General features: G+C 43.2%; 1 protein-coding gene across 6 annotated transcripts in view; it reads left to right on the forward strand.

Annotated features, from left to right (window-relative positions):
- The window catches only part of LOC138267622 (P2Y purinoceptor 4-like), a 178,489-nt gene that overhangs the window by 99,565 nt on the left and 54,006 nt on the right, over positions 1–24,918 (forward strand). For all 6 annotated transcript variants that reach the window (XM_069216706.1, XM_069216709.1, XM_069216704.1 and 3 more), the window contains exons 3-5: positions 18,201–18,280; positions 19,430–19,562; positions 24,498–24,641. In XM_069216706.1, coding sequence (XP_069072807.1) covers positions 18,201–18,280; positions 19,430–19,562; positions 24,498–24,641 — 357 coding nt within the window. The remainder of the gene's footprint in view (positions 1–18,200; positions 18,281–19,429; positions 19,563–24,497; positions 24,642–24,918) is intronic.

Consider the following 24,918-nt stretch of genomic DNA (forward strand, 5'->3'; position numbering starts at 1 on the left):
TTTATGTCAGAGTAACCTCTCCGCCAAACTCTAAATCAGGCCCTGAATTTCCTCTGGAACTGTAAGTTACACTTAAAGCCAAAAAGACCACTTTTCGAAAAAACGTTCATTATTCCCGATGCAGCAATAGATGGCAGGAGCGTGCACAGCATGTGAATGTACAAGACAACAAGCGGCGCACAGATGGTTACAGATAAGTAACTTTTTACTTCCTACATAACTTTAATTTACATTAGAGAAGACTCATGTCTTAAACCTGTAATCCCACTGGTAGAGAATCCTCTGGAAAAAATATTTTACCCTGTTTGTTTTTTTAGGGTAACGCAGCACAACGCTTTCCTAAATAAGGTGTCTGATATTTTAGTATATATATCTCTGAGGTGATTACATAGTTTTGTATTCATGTGCACAGCTATTAGAGAGGTAGCTATATGTATGGTAAATATTTGTTAAGATTGTGTGATTGTGTGTATGGAAAAAAAATCCATTCAATATATACAAAAGTCGGTTGCCATTTCATTTTTAGAGCTACACATTTTTCCTCTGATGTCATGCACCACATCAAAGTCCATCTAATGTAAGACATAGAAAAAGCATCTAAAAGCTAAACTTAAAGCCTATCCGTGACCCCAACACTTTTCATACACATAACACTTCCCCCAACCATGTTCCTAGACCCTAAACACTAACACTAAATTATAACCCTGGCACTTACCTGAACCATACTAGCTTAACAATGTTTCATATTTCCTGTGCTTCGCAGTATGTGTATGTAGGTGAAATACATTTCCTATGCTTTAAATAAAGTGCTTTGAAGGATACCTGCCCATGGAACTCCTGGGGTACCTTGTCCAGGGTCATTGAAGGTGCCTTCTTGAGTGATGTCTTCATACAAAGTAATACACCCTGGGAGTTCTGGATATGGACTGTTAAATACTAGGACAATGTTAAGACAGAAGAGGGAGAAATAAGAGGGAAGAGAAAGACAGAGAAACAGTGTCCAAGGGATTTCTTTTTTTTACAAAGCTAGCAAGTATGTCCATGGCAAGCTTGCAATGTTTTCTATATATTTTATTTAACTTATTTTTATATAAACCTATTCTAAAGGCATACAAATTAATACAGGGTGGCGTGCATGTTTGCTAAAAAAGAAATAAGTAAGAAATAACCCATAACTAAAAAATAAAATAAACAAAACATGAAATGAAATGAAATTAAAGCTTGGCCGACCAGCCCTGAAAATGAAGTGGACTGCTTTTAGGCGATGTCTACTTGGGGACAAGAGAAAAAGCTGCCACTCACATCGAAAAGAGCCAATGCTCACGTGGGCTGAACCTCTGCCCCATTCTTTATGCTCTGGGGGGGGGAGGCAAAATCTGAATGTCATTTGAGCCTACTAACGGATGCTGGCGGTCAGCATCTGTGTGTATGTATATACTTGTGTATTTCTAGTATGAGTTTGGGAAGTATGCGGGTGATGAGGCAGCTTTAGCCGTCTATAGGTCAGACAGCAAAGCCAGGTTCAGAGTACTGGAAGAGACATGAGCTGGAATAAAAACAAGGCAGGTTTGGCATTCCGCAGCACCAATGTGGGATCCTCAGAAAAAAATTGTGTCAATGCACAAAGGAGTGAACTAATGAAATATGGCTGACAGGCTCAACCATTGACACCAAAAGTGTTTGAGCAAGCAGGGGCTGGACATTAACATATGTCTGGTGGTCTTACACCTTCCACAGCTGTGTTATTAAAGGCTGTAAATGTCAGGCAGTGCCCACTGGCAGGAGCAGGGCTGCAGCCTGGAGAGAATGGGCAGCATGCACGTGCCTGGCAGTCAATACAAACTGTTAATAGATGTCTTAAAGCAGACAGGGGTTAATATGTTTACATGCAGCTGGTAGCCGACGCCAAAAGACTGCGGCCCGTATTTATACTTTTGACGCTAAACTGCGCTAACGCAGTTTAGCGTCAAAAATTTTTGCGCCGGCTAACGCCATTCTGAAGCACCATGCGGGTGCCGTATTTATTGAATGGCGTTAGCCGGCGCAAGCAGACCGGCGCTGCCTCGTGTGCGTGGAAAAAAAACACGTACACCAGGCAGCGCCGGCGTAGGGAAAAATGGCGTTAGGGCATCTTAAAAATGGTGCAAGTCAGGTTGACGCAAAAAATCGCCTCCACCCGATTTGCGCCATTTTTAACGACGCCCAGACGCCATGTACATGACTCCTGTCTTAGTAAAGACAGGAGTCATGCCCCCTTGCCCAATGGCCATGCCCAGGGGACTTATGTCCCCTGGGCATGGTCATTGGGCATTGAGGCATGTAGGGGGGCACAAATCAGGCCCCCCTATGCCAAAACAAATATATAAAAAAAAAAATATATATACTTACCTGGACTTACCTGAATGTCCCTGGGGTGGGTCCCTCTATCCTTGGGTGTCCTCCTGGGGTGGGCAAGGGTGGCAGGGGGGGTCCCTGGGGGCATGGGAGGGCAGCTGTGGGCTCATTTTGAGCCCACAGGTCCCTTAACGCTTGCCCTGACCCAGGTGTTAAAAAGAGGCGCAAATGCGGGGGTTTTTTGCCCCGCCCACTCCCGGGCGTGATTTTTGCCCGGGAGTATAAATACGACGCATTTGCGGCGCAGTCATTTTTTTGGACGGGAACGCCTACCTTGCATCTCATTAACGCAAGGAAAGCGTTCACGCAAAAAAATGACGCTCTTTACTCATACTTTGGCGCTAGACGCGTCTAACGCCAAAGTATAAATATGGCGTTAGTTTAGCGCCGAATTTGCGTCGAAAAAAACGACGCAAATTTGGCGCAAACGGAGTATAAATATGCCCCTGCATGTGTCCGGCAACCATCATCATACTTTCTTTGTTCAGCCGTTGGCCATAAATGTCAGAAAAAAATACAACATTTGTCCAGATATTAAAAAACAAATGATAAAACCTACATTCCCATAAAAGCATACGATATGTAAAACAGCAAATATCAATCCATTTCCACCCACTTCAGAGGCGACATTACACAAGCAGAGCTGGAACCATACATTTTGTCACAGAGGAACCATCTCATATCTCTTTCTAATCGCAGCAGCCGCTGCAAACCTTTGAAAGGATAATAAACTATGTTTATTATCCTTTCGTTGTTAAAGGGGCGGGGCCATGGGGGATGACGGAGATGAGGGGGGTGCACTGTGTACTCCCCTCAGTGTGCATGTGTGCATTTCAAAGCAGCAAAGCATGTTTCTATATCAACAAGACTTTGTAAATACGTTAACCCCTCCCGATGAGTTCTCAATTTAGTCTTCCACCATACGGGTATTAAAAAAAAAATCACATACAAGATCGTTATATGGAGGGCAAAAGAGGTTAAAGCGGAAAGTGCTTTTGATTGGTAGTTTAGTCACACCAACATGGCGGTTAATCATGTGACCAAAAACCTTGTACAGGAAAAGCTACCTTAAAATGTATAATAAAAAAAATCTAAAAAGGGATAAATAGCAACAAAAGTTGGGATTTGTTATCCATATAAGATGTGGTTCCAAGTTTTCTGTTGTGAAAATCGATACACATCTTGTACTTGCTACCATGGGCAGAAGTTTATGAATTCTTAAATTCGAACAATAATTTAGATAGCAATATTTTACTCCCTCCTTACTTTTTGGGATAATCATAGATGGGTTATCAAAAAGGTCCTTCTTGCTTATCGATTCAAAGGTCTTCTTTACATAGGTCACCCAGGGAATTTGTGCCTCCCCATTCAGGGCCAGACAATCCTAAATACAGGAACGAACCAACTCAGCCTCTGCATTTAGCGCAGGCTTGATCCACAATAACAGTGACAAAAGCCCCAGGATATCTTCTAGGTAAGGGATACCTAGTCCTTCATGACAAAGTTGCAGTCCCCCTGGGGAACCATTAATAGTCTTCGTTAAAAACAGTTTACCACTTTCTGTAGGATTTCCACACGTGCGTGCCCCCCACAGGCCCACCCCATTTGCTCCAGCTGAAATACGTTTTGTTTTATACAAATAGATCATTTCTTTAATAGGTTTCTGACCCAGCTTTTGGGCAAATCTAAAAATTGCTTCTATATTACTTTTAAAACTCTGTGCCCTAGCAGTTAAAAATGGTTTCCAATGGGAAGAGGAGCTAAAAAGAATCCCTAAATAATTAAAATCATTTACTTTCTCCATGGTTGAATTTCCTATAATGAAAGTTTTAGATTTAGTGGTACATGGCCCGCAAGTCATAATATATGATTTTGACTGATTTAGCCTAAGATCTGAATTACCCATATAGTTGGAAAATGCGCCCAATAGAATTTGCAGGCCATTTGCTATACAAGCGGATAACACAGCATCACCTGCATAGAGTAATATAGGGATTTGTTGCCCTCCTATACCAGGGATATCCTTCCCTATCTGTCAGTTAATTCCTGCTGTCTACAGCAGTGTTAGAGCATGCAGAGAGCAGGCGGTTTACAAGCAGTGTTGGTGTCGACAACCTGTTGTTAACATCAGTGTTCGTGGATGCAGGGAACAGGTAGATTACTAGGAGCTGGTGTCAAACACCTGTTAGAAACAATAGTTGTTCATGCAGGTAGGAAACAGGTGGATTGCATGCAGCTGTTGGATGCTACCTGTCGTCAAAAGTGTTTTTATAGCAATCAGGGAATGAGCAGACTATATTCGGTTAGAGACGGCTACCTGTTGTCGGCGGCAGTTGTTCATGCAGAAAGGAAACTCCAGCATGCAAAGTGGTCCACACCTGCGATCAACAGTGTTATATCGGACAGGAGTGAAGGGGCAGATCACACGTGGATGAAGGTCTCTACCCATCTCTAAGTGTATTGTTAGAACAATCAGGCAATCACTAGATTAGGTGATTGGTTGCCATAACCACCATCACTACTGTCCACTGTGAATGAGCAAATTGCATGCACCTGGCCACCTCTGCAGAGCATCCTTTTACTGTGTTAGAACAACCAGGGAATTGGTAGAATGCATACAGCTGCCATTCTGTCCTTGCCATTCAGAGAAAGTGCAACCTATCACATTGAATTCGCTGCCCACAAGGGCAGCCGCAAACTTGCGCTGCCCTGACAGGAGCGCATTCAAGTAAAAAGCAGAGCAGCTTTGGAGCAGCAGCTCCATGTTTCACTGCGCAGGCGGCAACCTGCCTGCACTTTTAAAGGGGACAAAAGATCCCATTGCAGGCGGGTTCAGTGAGTGACTGCACCCGCCTGCAAGGTGATGTCAGGGAGCCAATAGGACCCCGCCTCAGGAGGGTTGCCATTGGGAGGCGCACTGACAGTGCTCCACCTTTTAGGTCAGTGCACCTCCTGCTGCCAGCATCTTTGCTTCTGCGCCTGCATCTCTAATATGGCGCAGGTGCACGGGCAAAGCAATTTCTTCATTTGCATGGGGCCATGCCCCCATGCAAATGAGAGAACACCCTCTGGTGACAGAGCTGGCGCTATATGTGCTCCAGCGCTATCTGTATTACAGAAAAGGCCGCACAAGCATCTGTAATACCAAAGTGCCCCGGGGTGTGTGAAAAGCAGCACACATGCCTTTGCATAGTACGCCCCATGGTGCAAAACAAGCATTCTTTTGTCCTGCAGATCATTTTATTGGAATTAATAAACTACACAAAGCCATCCATTTCAAAACTTCAAAAACCGGTCTGATGATTGAGCAAGACTGAAAAACAGCCCCTCGCCTCCCCCACCCTCATCCCGAGGTAACAGCGGCACACAAACAAGCCTTAATGCAAGACATGGAAAAATGAGGAGACCTTGACATCCACAGATTCAAGAGGCAGGGGTGCAATGTTTAAAGAGTTGATTCAGAGCACCCCAAACCTTTGCATTATACCTGGGAACGCGGTTCTTGAAATGCACAGCCTCAGAGAGATGCCAGAAGTGCTGACCTTAGTTGCTCACTGATTCCTGTTCTGATGTTGACCTCACGAGCTCTAACCATAGACACAAAGACAATACTCAGATTAAAACAAAAACAACTTGTTAGTGAACACTTTACCAGGTAACAATATTAGGGGCAGTCTCGCGCACTTCTATGAGAAGTGAATCATCTATTGAGTGAGACTGATAATACAAAATGGGACGGAAAATGTATGAAAAAAGTACAAAAAAAACCTGCTGTGCTACAAAAGCTTGACTTATATACTTACAGTGCACGGTACGATGAAGAGCTACACCCAGCAACATCATCCACCTCCATATAGGGAATTATAAAGTGCTGCTTAAACAGAAAGGGAGGTTGGCACTTTAAAAAATAAACATCTATCGGTTCACTTACATCTCAAGGGAGCTGAATTTACCTACAAAACAACTATTGTTTGAGTTTTCCCTAAATTATAAATGGTTCGCTTCTAAATTATAATAACCGTTGACCAAGCCAATAGGTATGGCCTTGGTAAGCCTGGCATATTTATTTATTTATTTATTGCAAACCAGCAATAGACCATAAAGGTATACATGATAGAATATATAAAAAAAAATCATCTAAAGCTGGCACGCAGGCTTGAAAAAAGGTAAATCAAAATGAGCCATAGAATTAATAAATTAAAATGAAATTGAAGTACTTGTCCCACCATCTACAGCTCTTTAGGCTGATTTGCACATGCGCAAGAGCAGAACGCTGTTATCACAGTGAAGAGAACCACTGGCTCATGTGGGATGACCCACTGTATGGAGGTTCTGGTGGGCGGATGCAAAATGTAAATGTCACTTGAACAGACCAGTGGATGAAGAAGTCTGATTGAAAGCCCCTCGATATATACATTTATGTGTGTATTTTTATTATGATTTTTGGAAAAGCCCCAAAATACTGGGAGTTCCATAGTTTGCACCTTGCATTGTAAAAGATCTACGTCTTCGTTTTCAATATGTATACTTGAACAATAGTTTAGAAAATGATCACATGTTTAAAGATGACGCATGGTTCATAAAACATTTCCTGAGAAAACCTGATCCCAGATTGTAGAAGATGCGGAGTGTGCAGCATAAAGCATTGAAAATGATCCTCAGGGTGGCCTGATTTCAATTAAAGATGCTGCTTGACGGCTTGGATTGAAGCAAAGAAGACTGCGTTGAGTGGGGCCAGGAGTACATCTGGTAGCTGGGTTGGGAGTTCTTTGACCCTCCCGGATGTGGGTGAGGACTAGGGTAATGTATTCGAGTGGAGAAAGAAGGTAAGGCCTCTTGATGTGGAGAAGGCTCCTCTGAAACCAGGCCACTATTGTGTCTTCTGGTTGTGTGGGCTTTAAGGAACTGGGAGTCAATATAGAACCTGGATTGCTTAACCCGAGAGCCTTTCAGTATGAGGCCACAATCATGGGTTTCCAGGAGGTTTTTCAAAGTTACTTGGCTTGGGCAGTTGCAAAGAAGTGTCAAGCTATAACCTTGTTCAAGGAATACCAGATGCTCCCTACACTTTGTTTTAACTTTTCAGGCCTCAATCTTGATAAATGGCTCATGAGAATAATCTTAGACACAATTCCTTAATAAGTGACATTCACCCCGCTCAAAAGCACATTTAAAAAGGATACAATAAAAAAGGCCTAACTAGTTTGCGAAGGTTCGGTAAATAGTGTGCCTAAGAAGTCAACGAGTCGCTCAGCAAGTTGTGTCGATTGTTACTTTTTGCCCCAAGGTTTTCGCAGTTTAAAACTCCGTATAAAACGTATCTGCTTATGACGTAGGACATCACGATAAAGGCAAATGCAGTTGGTTTTAGCGTCTGGCTGCAGACAGCGGTAGCGTTAATGTTTACAATGTGCCATTCAAAACATTTTGTCACATATGAAGGGGCTGTTTCTGCGTCACAATGTCAAAAGTGTGGAATAATGGCACCACCCTCTGCCTATTTTGTGTGTTGCAGGCAAATTAGACACGTTGGCTTTAACAAATGCAAATGTTGTTGAGCATGCAAGAAGTGCACATTGCATCAGCTGTTGGTATTTTTTTTTTTTAATCAATCAATAAATAGCAACTGATTTATTTTTTTCCAGCGGTTTTAATATATTTTCTTAAAGCTTTATTTTGATTGTGCTTATATGGACACTTTTTCATGTTTCAAACTACTATACAAAATAATAAAAAAATATTAGCCTGATTTAGAGTTTGTTGGATGCATGACATCCATTAAAAAGTGGTGGATGTTCTGAGTGCCACATATACAGTCTATAGATGTCTATGCACTGTAAATTGAGTGGGCCGGGGATGCACTGTTGCTGCCCAGGACAATCCTCCCTTGCGCCAGGAGGCACAGTCAAAAGGGGAGGAGCTCCTTCACAGCAGCACAGGACACACCATGGCAAAGCCCGGGCCAAGGGCAGGCCCGTCGACGCCCGTTAGCACCAGGAAGAGGCAGGGCTGGGCCCTCCCTCTTAGTTTGGCGGCAGTAGACCTTCCACATTGGTGAATTGCTGCTATTCAAAACAACGCCTACGTTTTTGGCCTTGCCCAGTGCCCTTGCCCCTGTACACCAAGGGGGATACAAAGAAGCTCTGGACACTATGCACCGAGAGAAGAAATGGGGAAAAGGAAAGCGAGAGGCAAACAAAATGGGCTTGGAGGGATTAGAAAGCTTCCCAGACATTCTGCTGAGAATTGTACCATGGATCAAATAGACAAGCTTATTGAGGAAGTGGAAAGTGTGCTAGCCCCAAAGACTAAAATACTCGGGAAGAGGGGGGCTGAAGTACCCATAAAAGACATTAAGGGGGTCATTCTGACTTTGACGGGCGGCGGAGGCCGCCCGCCAAAGTCCCGCCGGCAGAATACCGCTGCGCAGTCAAAAGACCGCCGCAGTAATTCTGAGTTTCCCGCTGGGCTGGTGGGCGACCGCCAGAAGGCCGCCCGCCAGCCCAGCAGGAAACCCCCTTCCATGAGGACGCCGGCTCCGAATGGAGCCGGCGGAGTGGAAGGGGTGCGACGGGTGCAGTTGCACCCGTCGCGATTTTCAGTGTCTGCTTGGCAGACACTGAAAATCTTGGTGGGGCCCTGTTAGGGGGCGCCTGCAGTGCCCATGCCATTGGCATGGGCACTGCAGGGGACCCCAGGGGCCCCACGACACCCGTTACCGCCAGCCAGGTTCTGGCGGTCAAAACCGCCAGAACCAGGCTGGCGGTAAGGGGGTCGGAATCCCCATGGCGGCGCTGCTTGCAGCGCTGCCATGGAGGATTCCCTTGGGCAGCGGGAAACCGCCGCAGTCAGAATGCCCATGGGAGCACCGCCAGCCTGTTGGCGGTGCTTCCGCGGTCGTTGGCCCTGGCGGTCCATGACCGCCAAGGTCAGAATGACCCCCTAAGTCTTTTTAAAAAAAATCGAGCAGAGAGACCCGGTCACCATCAAAAAGAGGAAAAGGGAGAATCAGCCAGAGGGCACTCCCCTTGCGACTTCCGTATCCCCTACTGACCTTGTTCAGGAGAGGCTGTTAGTGCAAATAGATCCTATCATATAGTGCCCTAATTGTTTTGCATTACTTGCAGATTTAAGGAATGGCAATGATGATTGCAAAATTATCCAACCGAAGGAGACTCTTAATCAAGTAGATAAATCAGGGGAAGGCTCCATTAGGTTCAATTAACTCACTTGAGGGGAGAAATTGTGAATTTATGAGATCATATGAATATCCTGGGTAAGATGCTGCATGAGAAATTGGATGGCATAACAGCTATAATTGAGAAGTTATTGAAGTTGACCCCTAGTATCAGACAATGTGCAGCCATTTGCACCCCAACCTATTAATATTCACGCCCCTGTAGGGAGTAGGGAAGTGCACGTAAACATGGTGCCAATAGGAGAACTTGGGGAACACCATCCGAAGGGAAGCGTAGTCTCAGCTGTAGCTGCAACAAGACCAAGCGGCCCCAAACCAAGGATGGCCAAGTCCCTAAACACAATACAGGGTGGCTGGTCTTGAGGAATCATCTCCCCAACCTAGTAATGGTGGAAGACAGTATGATCAATATCTGAAGAATGTCCAAAAGCTAACCCAGGGCAATAATGAATCTCGGGACTCACTTATAAACAAAGTAATTCATTGGATCAGGAAAACAAGGGAACGTAGGTCGATAATAAGAGAAGACATAAGGCATGCTAAGAGATTCTTAGGAGTAGGTGCTGGGTTGGACATCATAGGCTTGACGTTAGCCAACCAAAATCTGGCAGAGGATTTATTATCCCTTAAGCAAAGATCTAGACTCTGTACACCGTCACAAATAAGGGTCAAATTGACCATCCCTTCATTACCTGGAAACAGTAGCTGTCACGACAATCGCAGAATCTCACTTCCCCAATACCCATACTGCGCCAACTTGGAAACTATTGGTGACACATCTGATGTTGATTAACTAAAGGAACAGCTGTCAACTACACCAGATAAGTGTCCCATGTGCAGCAGTACTTTGGCGAACAATGAAACTATCAAGCTTACAATAAACAGTGAGGGAGTGAAGGAACCAACCTACCAGGACCTCTCTTATGTTTATCGGGATTTGAGGAGGAGGGAAACAACCACTAACCCACATAAGTAGCTGAAGCGAGGGTTGGGGCTGGAAGGGAATGATGGCGACCCAATAAAGTTTTTATCTTGGAATGTGGCGGGCCTAAGATCAAAACTAAATGACCCAGAATGGTGCAATTTCATAGACCAACACCAAGTCGTCCTGATGCAGGAAACGTGGGCAACACAACTAGTGCACAGAATGGGGTACCTGACCTTCCAGAAGCTCGCTCTTACCTCTCTATGAGGGAGAGCTTCAGGAAGTATGGTAATCTGGTTAAAACAAGACTTACTACCAAAGGTAAACAAAATTCATAGTACTAATAGAGATATCCTGGCTGTAGAACTAAGCATTAAGAAACAAAGGGGGTACACCTGTATAGTTATTGTAAACATCTATATCAGACATGCGTCACTAAGTACACAAACTTCTATGACAAATTATCTCTCAGATTGGCTGATTCAGTTGCCCAGGGGAACAGGCTTAATTTTAGCAGGGGATTGCAACATCCAACTAAGCTCTAATAAAGGTCATTTACGACTAAGAAACCAGTATGTAGAAACTATAGATAGATCAGGTCCAGTGCAGATAGTGACAAGGCACATTGCAGCAGTGGCAGCCCAGCTAGAGAACTGAATAATCAGTGCAGGGCTAAGGCAGGTCAATGGGAATACAAAGTCAGATATCCCGGCTGTATCCACGTACAAAAAAGGCACCTTTGCGAGTCATCTTGATTATATCTTTGTAGATCATTCACTTTGGCCATCTCTTAGCGACATGGTAGTGATCCCTAGGGCTGATAGTGATAACCAAGCCCTTTGTGCAGTTTTTACAGCTTTCCTATTTAGAAGCAGCAGTTTGTCCTCAAGGGTGATGGGCAACAACGTAAAGATGACGAATGATAATAAGAACGTCAGGTGGCAGCGGTGGCAAATGATATGAAGGTCCAGGCTGTAATTTATCATAACGTCAAAGAGAGTTTATCTCCCTTGATGTCTACTGACCCTCTGTTAGTAGACTTTGTGCAGTTGCCCTGCTGTCTGATGAATCAATTGAGCCCCCTCTTCGTGGTAGCAAGAAGAAGAGGGGGGGATACGGGTAGACCATTGAGGTGGTTCACTAGCTCCTGTCACCAGGTAAAATCTCAGCTGTTGGGAGCCCTGCAAATAGGGAATAATTCTGAGATAAGGGTGGTGAGGAATCTATATAAAAAGATATTAAACAAGGCTAAAAATGATGAGTGGGAGAACACCAAATGGGAAACCTTAGTTGATGCCCTTTGTGAGGGAGACATTAAATTATTTTGGAAGATGGTGGCAGAGAGGAAAGATTCCCAAAAAGATGAGTGACCCATAAATCCAGCCTGAAAGGTGAGTGTCCCACTTTGGGGACCTCTACAGAGAAAGACCCAGTAGCAAAAATGTACTTCCACCAACACCACGGGAGAATAGTACTGCCTTTAATTCATTTGTCACTAACCCAGGCCTGTTAGGCTTTGATTTGGCTTTTTTGTCCTTGGAGGAAACTGCCTTGGCTCTTCAGTCATTGCGCAAAGGAAAGGCCCCGGGCCCAGGCGGCCTACCAGGTGGTCTGTATTTATCACGCCATGAAGTTTGGACACTGAACCTAAACCCTCTAAGCAATACTATTTTGAGGGGAGGAGATCTCCCTCCAATGTGGCTAGGAGCAACAACAGTCCCAATTTATAAAAGGGGGCAGAGATTCCCCAGCCAATTTTAGACCCATAAGTCTAATTTATATTACCCAAAAGGTATTCTGTAAACAGGTCCTGGCTAGGTTGCATTCTTGGATCAACAACTATTCTATCCTTTCAGGTTTCCAGGCTGGCTTTAGGCAGGGGTCAGCACAATAGACCAAGTCCTCAGATTTAAACTTCTATGTTGGAAGTATTTAACGTTAAAAAGGGACCATTTGTATGTCGCCTTTATTGATTTAAGGGCGGCATTTAACCTAGTTTCACAATGGAATGTTCTGGAATCTCACGACCTAGACAGTGAACTGCTAAGGCTGATAAAATATTTTCACAAGGGAACCTATGCAAGGGTCAGGTGGACCCAGGGAGGTGATCTTACATCCCCAATTTCTATTGCTAGAGGGGTTAGACAGGGGTGTGTTTAGCCTCTATATTAATGGTGCAGTAGATCAACTAGCTTGGTGCCTGTTCCAATCCTCATGTTTGCAGACTATAGTTTATTAATATCAAGAACCCCAATGGGACTCCTAAATGAACTATATGCATTTACAGCGTTTTGCTAGAAGGGGGGCCTTGAAATTAATCCAGATAAAACTAAGTTTATGGCCTTAAACCAGCATAGGACATTCAGGGGGAAAATAACTGTTGGGGTCTACATATTGAACAGGTTAGCCAATTTGATTGTCAGATAATCTTATCCTCAGATAATCTCTCATGGTCGGTGCAAATCGAGAAGAGTGCTGTTTCCCTTCAGCAGCGGTCAGTGGTGATCGGAAGGAAAATCAAAAATTCTATGGGAGAGCAACTTTCACCAGCTATTACGGTATATAAGCTGTTGCAGCGACAGCTGCAACTTATGACGCTGAAATTTGGGGTTATTGTAACTCCCAGAAATTGACCCTGGTAGAAAATAAATTCTTACGTTCCTTGCTATATTTACCAGCAAGCATGCCACTTATTCCTCTTAGATTTGATCTAGCACTTAACCAGATCCATAATTAATTACCTTGAGACCACTCATATACTGGGTGCGCCTCTGGTCCTTTGAGTATCTGGTCTCCTATCAAGCAGCCGTATCTGAGTTACTAATACTTGACAGTGTGGTATTAATCCCCTGGTTCCAACACATTAGAGATCTGTGTACCTGGATCAAAACGAAGGAGGTATAGAGCCCCCCCAGTTTATAACAAGGGATGTGATGTGATCTCGCACATAAAACAATGCTATTAGGAGGCGGTTCTGATCAAGACATGGCGTAGCCAGATATCAGGCAGCAGAATGGACCAATTTTTAAATCACAAATGTTCACCAAAGTTTGAACACTATATGGACAATATACAACCGTCCCAGATTAAAAGCATTTTTACTAAATTTGGATTGGGGATCTTGCCACTGAACTCTTTTACCATGGACTGGAACACAGCTAATTGTGTGTCTGGTGTTTGTTATCATTGTCCGACGCAAGTCGAGACCTTGGCCCACTTTGTATTCTTCTGCCCAAGATATTCAATACCTAGAAGGAAGTGGATAATCTTCTTATGCAGGCTCTTTGGTGTAAGGACTCACAGGGAATCACTTCGTATATTGACAATTGACTCCAGTGAAAAGGTTGTGTTTGCTGTAACCAGATATCTTCAATGTGCCTGGATCGCGAGATCTAGGGGGCTTTTCTACTTGGCTGGTTTGTAACCTTCTATAGTGACACCTGGCTGGAATTGTGATTTATTGGAGCCTGTGGATGATATCAGACAGTGATGGACTCATCAGAGAGACTGTCTGCAAGGTCCTATCTATTTAGTGATATTATGGACTTGATTTTAACCATGTTTTATGTTCTTTTAAACATGTGTTTTATGAATAATATGTATTTATTGGTTTGTTATTGCTTTTATGGCTTTCAGCCAAAATAAAGCTAAGTTATCACTCGAGTGGGCAGGGCATTAACTGAATTTTGGGCACTTTTTTGCATCGTCAAACTCTGCAATTGAACCTCTAGGAGTCAATGTAGAATCTGAATGACTCTTTGAGCAACCCACCCCGCCTCCTAGAGGTATAATAATGGTCAGTGGGATTAAATAAAAGTTCTAATTGGTGCAGACAATAATTAATGCATTTGAATAAGAGTGCAAACTAATGTCACATATATGAAATAAAGCTGTCTTAGATAGAGCATATGCTTCGCTCATTTGGCCTTCACAAGGTTAGCAAAGATAGTGTTTCAGGTTTTCTCCCAGAACAATATGTGTGGGTGCTAAGATGTCTTTTGAAAAACAGTAATAAATTGTCATGCACTTGAATGAATTATATGGAAAGAAATGAGACGAGACAGGTGTGGCATTGGCATAAATGCCTTGCATTCTTGGGAAGAACCCAACAGAGAAGCTCTTCAGACGTAGACTGCCCTTTTAGGAGAGTGGTTGGTTATTTGTAGGATGAATACATGGAAGCCAAAGCTAACAGACTTCGGCATATCATGCCAAAAATGGCATTAATGGCTCAGAAGGGGAAAAATGTCCTTCAATCACATTATTGAATTTGCTCCCATTCTGTATCATTTCTAATGTGTCCAGAAATTACTCTGGGTGTGTTAGTAAAAGTGCACATCTCTTTTAATTGTAGATGGAACTTCGGTGTCTCGTAAGACCTTTTGCTTCTGTGGGAGGTTTTCTCAAATGGCAGCAGAAATGCTGTTTCCACCTAGTATGTTAAAAACGTCAGAAAAAAAGTAAAAGTTTGAAATATGCTTTAAAATGATTACAGGTAATGCTAATACAGATCAGCATTTCTGGTGTATTATCTAATATCGCTACATGAGGCCTTTAAACAGTTTGAAGAGGCACTTTCAGAGCCATCTGAAGCTGAGTAATTATTCTTACTTGATGAGACATAACACACACCAAATGATGATAAGGATGAACCCCACTGCACCACACAAGCCAGAATAAGATTGACAGTCTAGCCGCATCACATAGATATTGAATAACATTTGTAGAGCTATTAGTGTTATTTTCATTCATACTTTTAGCAAGCACTACTGCACTGAATCAGTATCGAAGCAGATGATTCCGCAGGTCAAGTTGTGCTTAAGAAGGTACTTAAGACCAGTCCACACTTGCGCTGGCCCCCCACCAAAAACAGGAGAATATACTTCTTCCTTATCTATACAAAGCCTTAGAATCTATAAATGGCTCACACTGCACAAGAAACAAGTTGCTTATCTGTTACAATAGCATCCCTCAGCTTGATATCTGAAAGGGGATTTACTCCAATACATAAACATACAGTTCAATGTGCTGAATGTCATATTAGTATTCCATTACCTTGGGACAATTCTCCCTTTTTTAGGTCTAGCTTTGAGACCTGTAGTATGTACTTTGTGGGCTTTAAGCCTGCCCATTGCTTTTCATTTGTCTATGTCATTTTCTTTTAAAAGTCCTTGCTTGCTAATGGTTAATCCTTCCTATTTGTCCCTCCTTTTTGTGTTTTGTTTCCTCCCATGGAGCATCTGCCAAGTACTGTACCCTTACACTTTGGTTGCTTATCTGTTTGTTTGGGGGGGGCTATTTTATTGTTTCCTTGCTGCTCATTTTCCACTGTGGGTGCTTTGTCAGCTTCTGCTCCCGTATTTTATTGCAGCTTGCCTACTGCCCCCTCCTGCTCCTAGCTCTTGTTATCTCCTCACATCTGCTGCAACCTCATCTCCTGCGTGCCTGCAGAGGTATTTATTTTAAATGATATGACATAAAACACTTAAACTCCCTGTGCCGATCCCCTCCTCCCCATTACAATCCCCTCCTCCACTCTGCTTTACCCATTTTCTTAGTAAGGGCTCATGTTTCAGATCGTCACTTTGATAAACACTCCTCTGTTGGAAAGATTGACAGAATCATTATTAACTGATGCCCTCTTAACTTTATCCTAACAGTTGCTCCTAGTGCTGCCTTTTCAAAAAAATCTTATTTAATGGCACTGCTTTGCTCCCTCGCAATAGAGACATTCCCACGCTCACCATCCCTTTAATTCTGCCTGGTGTCCTCCTGGCTGCTCCTCCGATTGGCTGATACTGAAGAGACTGCGCTTAAACTATTTTATTTTTCTGATACTGAAATATTTAAAACGGGGAGAGAGCAGGTTACCAAGACAAACCCCTCCAGTGAGCCAGGAGGAGGAATCACGCATCTCTCTACTCAAACTCTGTTTCCTGGGGGGCGCTGCTGCAGCTCCTGCAGGAGTAGTTGTTTTGATTTTGCCATATCCCGCAAGTCTGCGGTTGGGATCAACAAATATTAACCATTATTAAAATGGCCAAATCAGTTGCTCGCCTGCGGCAGGGGACCCTCATTCTTTCTTTATGTCAAGTACCTCTTCTCTAGCGAGTCACTCAGAATATCGGTGCTGAGTCTGTCCTATTCTACACCAGAAGCACTCTCTCTGTAGCTGTGTCTTGCAATCTTTCTACTGTGTTCACATATTTCTGCTGAGGAGCCATTGGTCATCTTCAAGTGGGGAGTCACGTCCATTTGTAATCATTTGCCACAACTCTGGCTGTGATAGTGGCCACGTTGGAATGGGACCAAGACACTTGCTGTTTATATCTAACATTAAAAAAATTACAGGAGCCGCATATAGGGACAATATGGGACACAGCCGCTGCTCTTTCAGGAAAAGAGCCATTTCTGGATCTCAGCAAGACAATCTAATACTGTCCCATGCCTCTGCGCTTACATATTTTCCATTCCTCTCCATTTAATTTCACATACCTCCCCACTTGTACATTTTGGTGCATCTCTCCTTACCCCTTTAACTCCACATATCTCTCATAGCATCTACTCATAAGCCTTAGCATGCCTCACCCTCCCTCACCTTTTCACAACGTCTCATCAATGGTAGTAAGGCTATATAAATACAATGATAGCTCCTTCGCAGCATATCCATTGCCTCAACTTACCTCTCCATCCCACATCTCTCTTTATACCCATTCTTTATTTTCACATTTCTCCTGTGTCTCACATGCGCTTCCCCATGCATGTCTTATCTACAATGCAGCTCTCCTTCGCCCTCCATATATCTCCTTCCTACAGACACATGCTTCCCTCGTCAACCCAAGGTGTATCTCACAGATTCGCTCACACCTCCCAGATCTGGTGCTGTGCCCTTGTACAGGGGGACAGCACTGGGGCTCTCTCAAGTGTGCTCGCCCAGCTGTCCCTCACCTCGCTTTCTGGTTTGCATGAGTAAGAGGCACTCGAGTTTTCACTCCCGCTTAGCAACAACTCTTTGACACTGAGAGGCTGAGGTAATATAGCAATTGTGGCTGAAGGCTTGATAGTGTTCTGTGTTAAAATGTGATGTTGAAAAAAAGGTTCAGTTCCTTAAAAAATGGGTGCAGCCACCCCTACAAATTATGCACTTTATATTAATTCTTTCCCTCCTCATCTCCTACTTTATTTCAGAAGGGCTAGAGCCCCTTTGCATTGTGCTGCTGATCTGTGGCAGCCTTGCACTCAAATAAAATAGTGAGAATGAAATATTTTTCTATGGGTTTTACTATCTATGTTTTATATAAACCTGGCATAATGGCACATAGCATGTGAATCTATACCAGGTATCAAGCTGTAAAACTGTAGTGAAAGGTTGTAACATTTTGCTAGTGTACCTACCTTCTGTATTAGAGCATGGAACAGTTCTGACCTACTGTCCCTTTCTTTAAGTTAATGGTGGGTTCGGGGGGAGTGAGAGGGAGTAAGTGTTATTAATTACGTAGCATGCACTGGAGAGTAAGCTGCCTATTGGCACTGAACCATTGTGTGCATGAACCATTGTTGGAATGGCAGTCATTGATTAGTTGGGTGCTAAAGGGAGGGTCTTGTTTGACAGATAGGATGAGCTTTTAAATGGAGAATCTCTTTATAATTTTGTTTCCTGTTTATTCTCTGTTTCTTAAACAGGGACCCTGGAACCGGGACCCTCCTGATGAGGTTGGAGAAGACCACGAAATGACCAAAAGGATCACAGCCCTAACTTCTGGGTAGGACATGATCAGTGTTGAGAGCTTTAGTTTTGCTGGAGACTCAAAGGCTTGTTCTCTAGACCGGGCAAATCCTCTGATTCCTATGTCTTGATGTTACAGAATGTACCAAAGCAGAGGATTTGGGGAGAAGACTTGTGTTGTACAGAAATGGATGTTGCATTAGTGGAAGATGTGGGACATGGTTTTGTAAAAATTTGTCAGGTGTAGCAAAAGGCACCATTGGTGTGGAATAGGGTTGTTCATTCCTCAAACGTGGAAAAACTTGTAGTTTCCTTCTCTATTTATTGTGGTAGGTATTGTTGGTGAGGTAAGTGGGAATGCCTTATGTTGAAGTGACACATCCTCGGTTGCTTCCTGAGTCTGCATGATGCAGTATGTATCACTGGTAGGTAATGGGGAGGCAGCATGCTCCATGGACAAGGAAGAATGGTAGGTGGTTTTGTAATTTGAGGGATGTGGAATGCAATCGCGGTTCGGGGGGATTTTTGGGGGTGGGGCGATGAGCGGTATGGGGGTATGGGGGGGACGCAGCAGCATAATAATTAAAAATAAAATAAAATTTAAAAAAACTTACCTCGGCTCCCGCGCCACACTGCTCCTCGCTCCTCTGAAGGCTGCAGGCACAGGCTCCCAGCCCATATGGAGGAGCTGCCCTTGGTGGAATGTTTGTTTGTGATGAAGGAGGGCTTGATTTATAGGCTACAGGAAACCTGCTTCCTTCCAATGCGATCGAGTTTTGCAATGTTCTGTTGAGTGCTTAATGGGTGGGGGCTTTTTAGGTGACAGTAAATAGCCAAAGCAATACACAAGGGTCCTTCTTATGCCTCTATAATATTGGTCAGGGAGGATTTAGCAAACCTGTTTGTTGGTGAATAATCTGGGGTGTCTTTGTACCTGGTGCTTTGGCCCAGAGTTCGGAGAATACATTGTCTACATGGGAATTTATTATTTATTAGAAGGTATTTCTGATCCTGAATTTTGTGAAATGTGTCATAGGTGAAGAAGAGGATAGGTTGTTCCATAGATGGGAAATAGCTTTGGCTGCTTTCTCTGTTTGGTGTAGTTAGGATGCACTATTGGTTAGAATTATGGGAATTCAGTCCATTGACAAGAAGTAACCCGAAGTGCTCAATGTGTATTTCTTAGAATTCATACCCACCAGAGTATGCAACTCTGCTTCATCAACGACAGCAGCAGCGATCTCGAGAGTGATGGGGAAGATGGGCCCACTCCGACATGCAGAGGACATGAGAGAGATTCCTCAAAACCTGACAAACAGGTAAGAGACATCCCAAGACCTAGGGTATAGGAGAGACATACATACACTAGGATAACCACTACTGTTCACCGTAGTGGGAATACAGGGGCAATCTGAAGCCGATGATAATATGTCTGTATCACGTGCTGGTGACGTGTGGTGCTTTTGGATATGTTGTAATGTATTTGCCCTCTCTGACGCCCCTTTCTTCAGGCTTTAGCCTGAATTCTGTGCTCTGCTGGCCTGATTCCAGTAGATAACTTGTAATATAACCAGCACGTGCGCAGTTTATAGAGCTAAAAAGCAAGAATGGCCCCTGCCCATCCCCCAAAACTTGGAGGGTAATAGACATCGAAGGCTTGGGACACAAGCAAAAGAAACAGGATGATCCATCAAACAGGAGAAAGAAAAAGTGCCGACTTGCTTCTGGGGCCTAGGTGTTGTGGGATGTACCATTGGTAGGAAGTGGGACAGACGCCTCAGAATCACCCAAGGTGTTAACTTATTGTGAGGTTGAATATGCTTTATCGACATGAAGGGGGACTGATTCCCTTGATGGTAAAAAATTGCATTTGTTCCCTTTGTTTAGGAGTTTTTTGCTATTTATCATTGTTCATGAATTGGAGAGATGTGTTCCGTTTATGAAGAAAGAGCTTCCTTCTGTGCCCAGAGTTTGTTGGGTGCACCAATGATGGGGCAAAGAGCAAGCATTTCTTTTTGATGGAGACAAGCCTGCAACGCCACCTATGCCTGTGTCTGTAGGGCCTGAACCTGGTGTGAGAATTTTAGACACTAGTTAAATGAAAGACCTACCTTGAGACTTTCTGGTGCAAGGACCCATTTAGAGGTGGGCTGCAAGGATCAGCCTGCAAAATAATTGGCTTGTGCTCTGACCATCCACCTCTGTCTTCCCCGGCCTCACCCAGAAGTAGGGAAGTCACATAATGTCTGATGGTAGAACATTGGCCATCCACACCAGCAGAAACACCTGGCTAGTTGGCTAAGCACTAGATAACCGCCATACTTATGGAGTCGAAAGGCCCACTCTGTTCTAAGGCATGGCGGCCCTAAGCAAGAAAGCACATGTCCTTAAGGCACTTGAATCGTGCAAAACACAATATGTTTTTTTTGGTGGTTTTTAGACACAAACCCCTATTTTGGGGATATTCTAAAAACAAACAAAATATCCTTCCTAGTTCACCGTGACATTGGCGGGCCAGCAGCATTGAATAGGTTTGCTGAAAGTGCTGCCACATCCTTTCCAGGGGCATTTTTGAAGAACATTTCTAGAGGTACATGTGTACATATGGTGGAACAGACTCTGCTGTGGCAGTGGAAGCAGACCTCCATCACTCCAGTTGGCTGGTGGCCAACACCAGGGCACAAATGAAGCTTTGAATGCTTGACCTCTCATGGTCTAGGCTACAGACGAATTTTAGGATTTTCAGTACTGCAAATCAAGGCTTTGAGCTTCATGCAAATCGCTGGTATTTGGGGTTAAAGAAGAACAAAATCATACAGCACTGCTGACTACACACAGCGATAATACTGAATTATAGATATTGTCAGTATCTTAATTTGGATTCATTTACCAGAGTTCAATAAGGGACTAACAGGGAATGCTAAGGTGAGCTAAAAGTAGCCAGAGGCAAGGTCCTGTTCTTGCCCCTCTTCTCTTTTTGTTATATACTAAAGGGCTGGAGTTGTAATTGAAAATCATTAATAATGATGCACCCAAAATTTGCAATCAAGATAATCGTGTTTTACTTTATGCAGATTATATTATACACTTTTCACGGACTACAATCTGCTTCCAGAGATGTCTGGTTAGCTACATCAGATTTATGGAGGATCTTAATTTAAAAACCGACTACATTAAGACACACATTATGATGCTGGTCTGTGGGGGACCAATTTCTAGCGATTTTATTAGTCATAATCATAAAGTAAGCAAAGGTAAGGCATTTAGTTATTTTGGTCTTACTTTTAATAACTTGTGCACTTAGATCGAGCTGTTGAAATTTTGGAAATAAGGAAAGTACAGCTGTTGCAAATGCAAGCTTCAGTCCTTAATCTTGCTAAAATAACTGGGTAACAAACCAATAAAGGTTTAGATTGACATTTATAGTAGTAAGTATATTTCCAGATCTGGTTAAGGTGCCAGTATCAGGGCTTATAATGTCAGTGGCCTGTAGGATGCTGAAAAAACCTTGACGGAAGCTACTTAGTTTTGGAATACCCTCCATGCGGTGCCCCTTTATTACTCTATATTTCGGTCTGGAGTAACCCGGCTACTGCAATCAGGAAATTATTTGTGGATGTTTGAATTTTGATGAATTTCTCAAAATTCCGTGGTTGAAATATGGTAGAAAACTTTTGTCTGAGCTAGGCAAGCCCAGGGCGAAAAAAAGAATTAGAATGATCTGTTATTCTGAAAAGAGATGATAACCTCACCGCACCCTAAGTCAGACTCCGTTTGCTATTGAACCCCAAACTTGGGATGGAGCCCCGCTTGTCCTTTGTTTTTGCCCTTCATGAACAATGGTGATTAACTAGATTCAGGCTGGGCTCTCTGCGTTTCCTGTTTTCTTTTTCCAATGGTGAGGACGAAATTTGATGCTGCTAATCTGTGTCCTTGTGATCATCTATTCAAACTCCAATACCCGTTTTGTAAATTGTATACATCTATTTGTTCCATTTAGTTCCACATGAGAGGATGTGGTTTTACCAGGTGTAGTCCAGCACTTCTTTTTTACAGTTAGTTGATAATCCTCCGGTATGCTGCACCCTGAGTCCTTTTTAGATGCAGCTGTTAAGAATAGGAAGCTTTTTAAATGCAAGTGATGCTCATGTGTGACTGTATGGTTTGTTTCATGCCCCTCTTTTATTGCTGCTGTTTTGTTATATGGTTATATTTTTAACAGAATAAACGTATATCTGTTCTGCAGTTTTGTTATATTTCTCACTACCTTTCAAAACACCTACATGTTGAACACTCAGAGTAGGGTGCAGCTGTCCGGTTTCCAGGAAGTTCAACACGTAAATGCACAGTCACCACAATTAAAAAGAGATCAATGGATTTAACGTTAGTCGGGGATCAGGGCGAGAGACCACGAGGGTGTGGTGTGCTCTCAGGGCAGAGTAAGGACATTTATCCCTCAATTTAAATGGGCCCTGTATCCAACAACTTTATTTCAGATTTTTAGTAAGTTGCAGGATCGCATGCTGTAAGACTTATGTTCTTTTCACGTATCTTTTAAATGGAAGCCGTATCTTCACAGATTTGTTTACTCTGTTGTTGTACGATGGCAGAAAATGTTTCCATGGCATAGATGTTCCATACTTTTCCCCACAACATGCTAATTAAACAAGTAGTCTTGAGTTTCCAGATGTCGGTGGTTGCCAGTCCAGTTGTGAATAAAACATGGGAAATAAGTTGGCCATTGGTGAGCTTAGTGGATATTTAATGTTTTCGCCTGGATCACTAAAACGTAGAAGTAAAGCCTGCCGTGGTAAGGTAATGCCTGTTATGGTTCTAATTTGAGACGGTATTTCTTTCTAGTAAGTTTAGATATGCATGCAGGGCCCCCACATGGGGAGTAAATTTGCCCCTCTTGCCACAGCATTGCAACGTGCATATGATGTGACAAACAGCCTTCGATATAGTGGGCGACAGGCACCAGCCGGTCATAATTTTGTAAACATTTGCTTTATATTGTACAGAGATGGATCACTTAGCAGCTCTGGCCCAGATTTTAAACCACATGTCATGTCCCTCCCTCGCTACTCTCCCGGTTTACTCTACATGTTGGTAATGAATTTCACAGATTTGCATTGTAGTCAGGGAGAGTTATAACATGTCAGGGTTTCAGTCTTGCTGGCGTTCAGTTTTTCTTGGATATTGATCTTTCAGATCCATCAAGTGATAGGCAAGACATTCCTTAAGATTCAGGTTTTTTGCATGAAGCACAGGCCTCATTTACTCCAGCAATTTATTCCACACCTCAGGAGCCCAGGAAGGTTACACAGGCTTTTTCAGATCACCATCCTACTTCAGTGCTCCTTCCTTGAAGCATTATATCTGGCTCGAAATACCACTTTGGTAGGTGTGTTAGAGATAGTTCTCTGATGGACAGTGCTGCATACAGTACACATTACCTTAAAATCTTTTCTTGATTTAATCAGGAGCCAGTGAAGCGGGCACTTTAGAGGATTGTGCATTAGGATGAATCCAACTACCCTTTCTTCTATGGCTTGACGATATGCAGTCAGGAGTCTGGGATGAACTACCTGTAACCAATGTGTGACATCTCTTCTGCCTGTACAATAGTTCTAAAGTCATCAGCTGGAAAACATGCTTTGGTTTTCCTAAGCATGCAAGCAAAGAAGTAGGACTTTAAAATAGCGCCAAATGGTGCGTTCAACTAAAACTTTTAAAAAAAACAGGAGCTTCACCAGGGGTACATAAAAGCCAGAATTCAAAAAGCCCTCTCCCAGAGAGACCAATCAGGTGGTACTTTTCAAGGACCAGCACCCACCATGTTCTTGTGTCTTCACAGGGTTCGCTAAATAGTTTGATACGCGATCCAGCTCTCAATATCCCCAGGAAAGAGGGAAACAGAGTCCATATGTTTGAGACCTGACAGTCTAAGACATACTTAGTATCATAGCATTTCTAGCAAAGTGATATCAATTGATGTACCTGCAAAAAAATAAAGGATCATCCATGTATGAGATAATGCACAGTTCAACACAGATAAGTAAATGTGTTGTGTTCAATGATTATTTGTTGCATGTTTCTTTCTGAATTATAAATGGTGAAAAAGCTCTGGTGGGAGTTGGGGCGAGATGGGCAAATTGGCACACATACGAAATTACCCCTCTCCTGTTTTTAGCAGTGGACATGTTCTGTTCTTTTTCTTGCATTACAAGATGAGCTCTTCTCACGTCCTACAGGTATCCACATCTCCTGGTCTTTCTGAGATCAGTCGCAGCTCACTGCTATCACCTTTGAAAGAATCTTCCAGCATTGCCTCATCTGTCCGATGGAAAACAGAGATCAACCAGTTTGGGTGGAAAGCAGACGGCCCTCCAGAGAAGGTTGGTACTGGCAGTGGTGACAAATGGATTTAAGTGACACTTCCCAAGATTCAGAGAAATTGTTTGGGTACACATCAAGGGAAAAATGCACACGAAGCTCAGTCCCCATCTTTACAACACATCTGTGGTCATGAAAATGCCCAATACATACACGTGGTCAAACCAATGTATTACACAGCCTTACACCTTTTCAAGCAATTCCAGTTATCATCTCCCAAACACTTTGCTCCTGACACCTAACTTGTGCTCATACTAAAACTTTTGTTGTTAATGACCT

This window comes from Pleurodeles waltl, chromosome 12, assembly GCF_031143425.1.
Source record: "Pleurodeles waltl isolate 20211129_DDA chromosome 12, aPleWal1.hap1.20221129, whole genome shotgun sequence".
Classification (NCBI taxonomy): Eukaryota; Metazoa; Chordata; class Amphibia; order Caudata; family Salamandridae; genus Pleurodeles; species Pleurodeles waltl.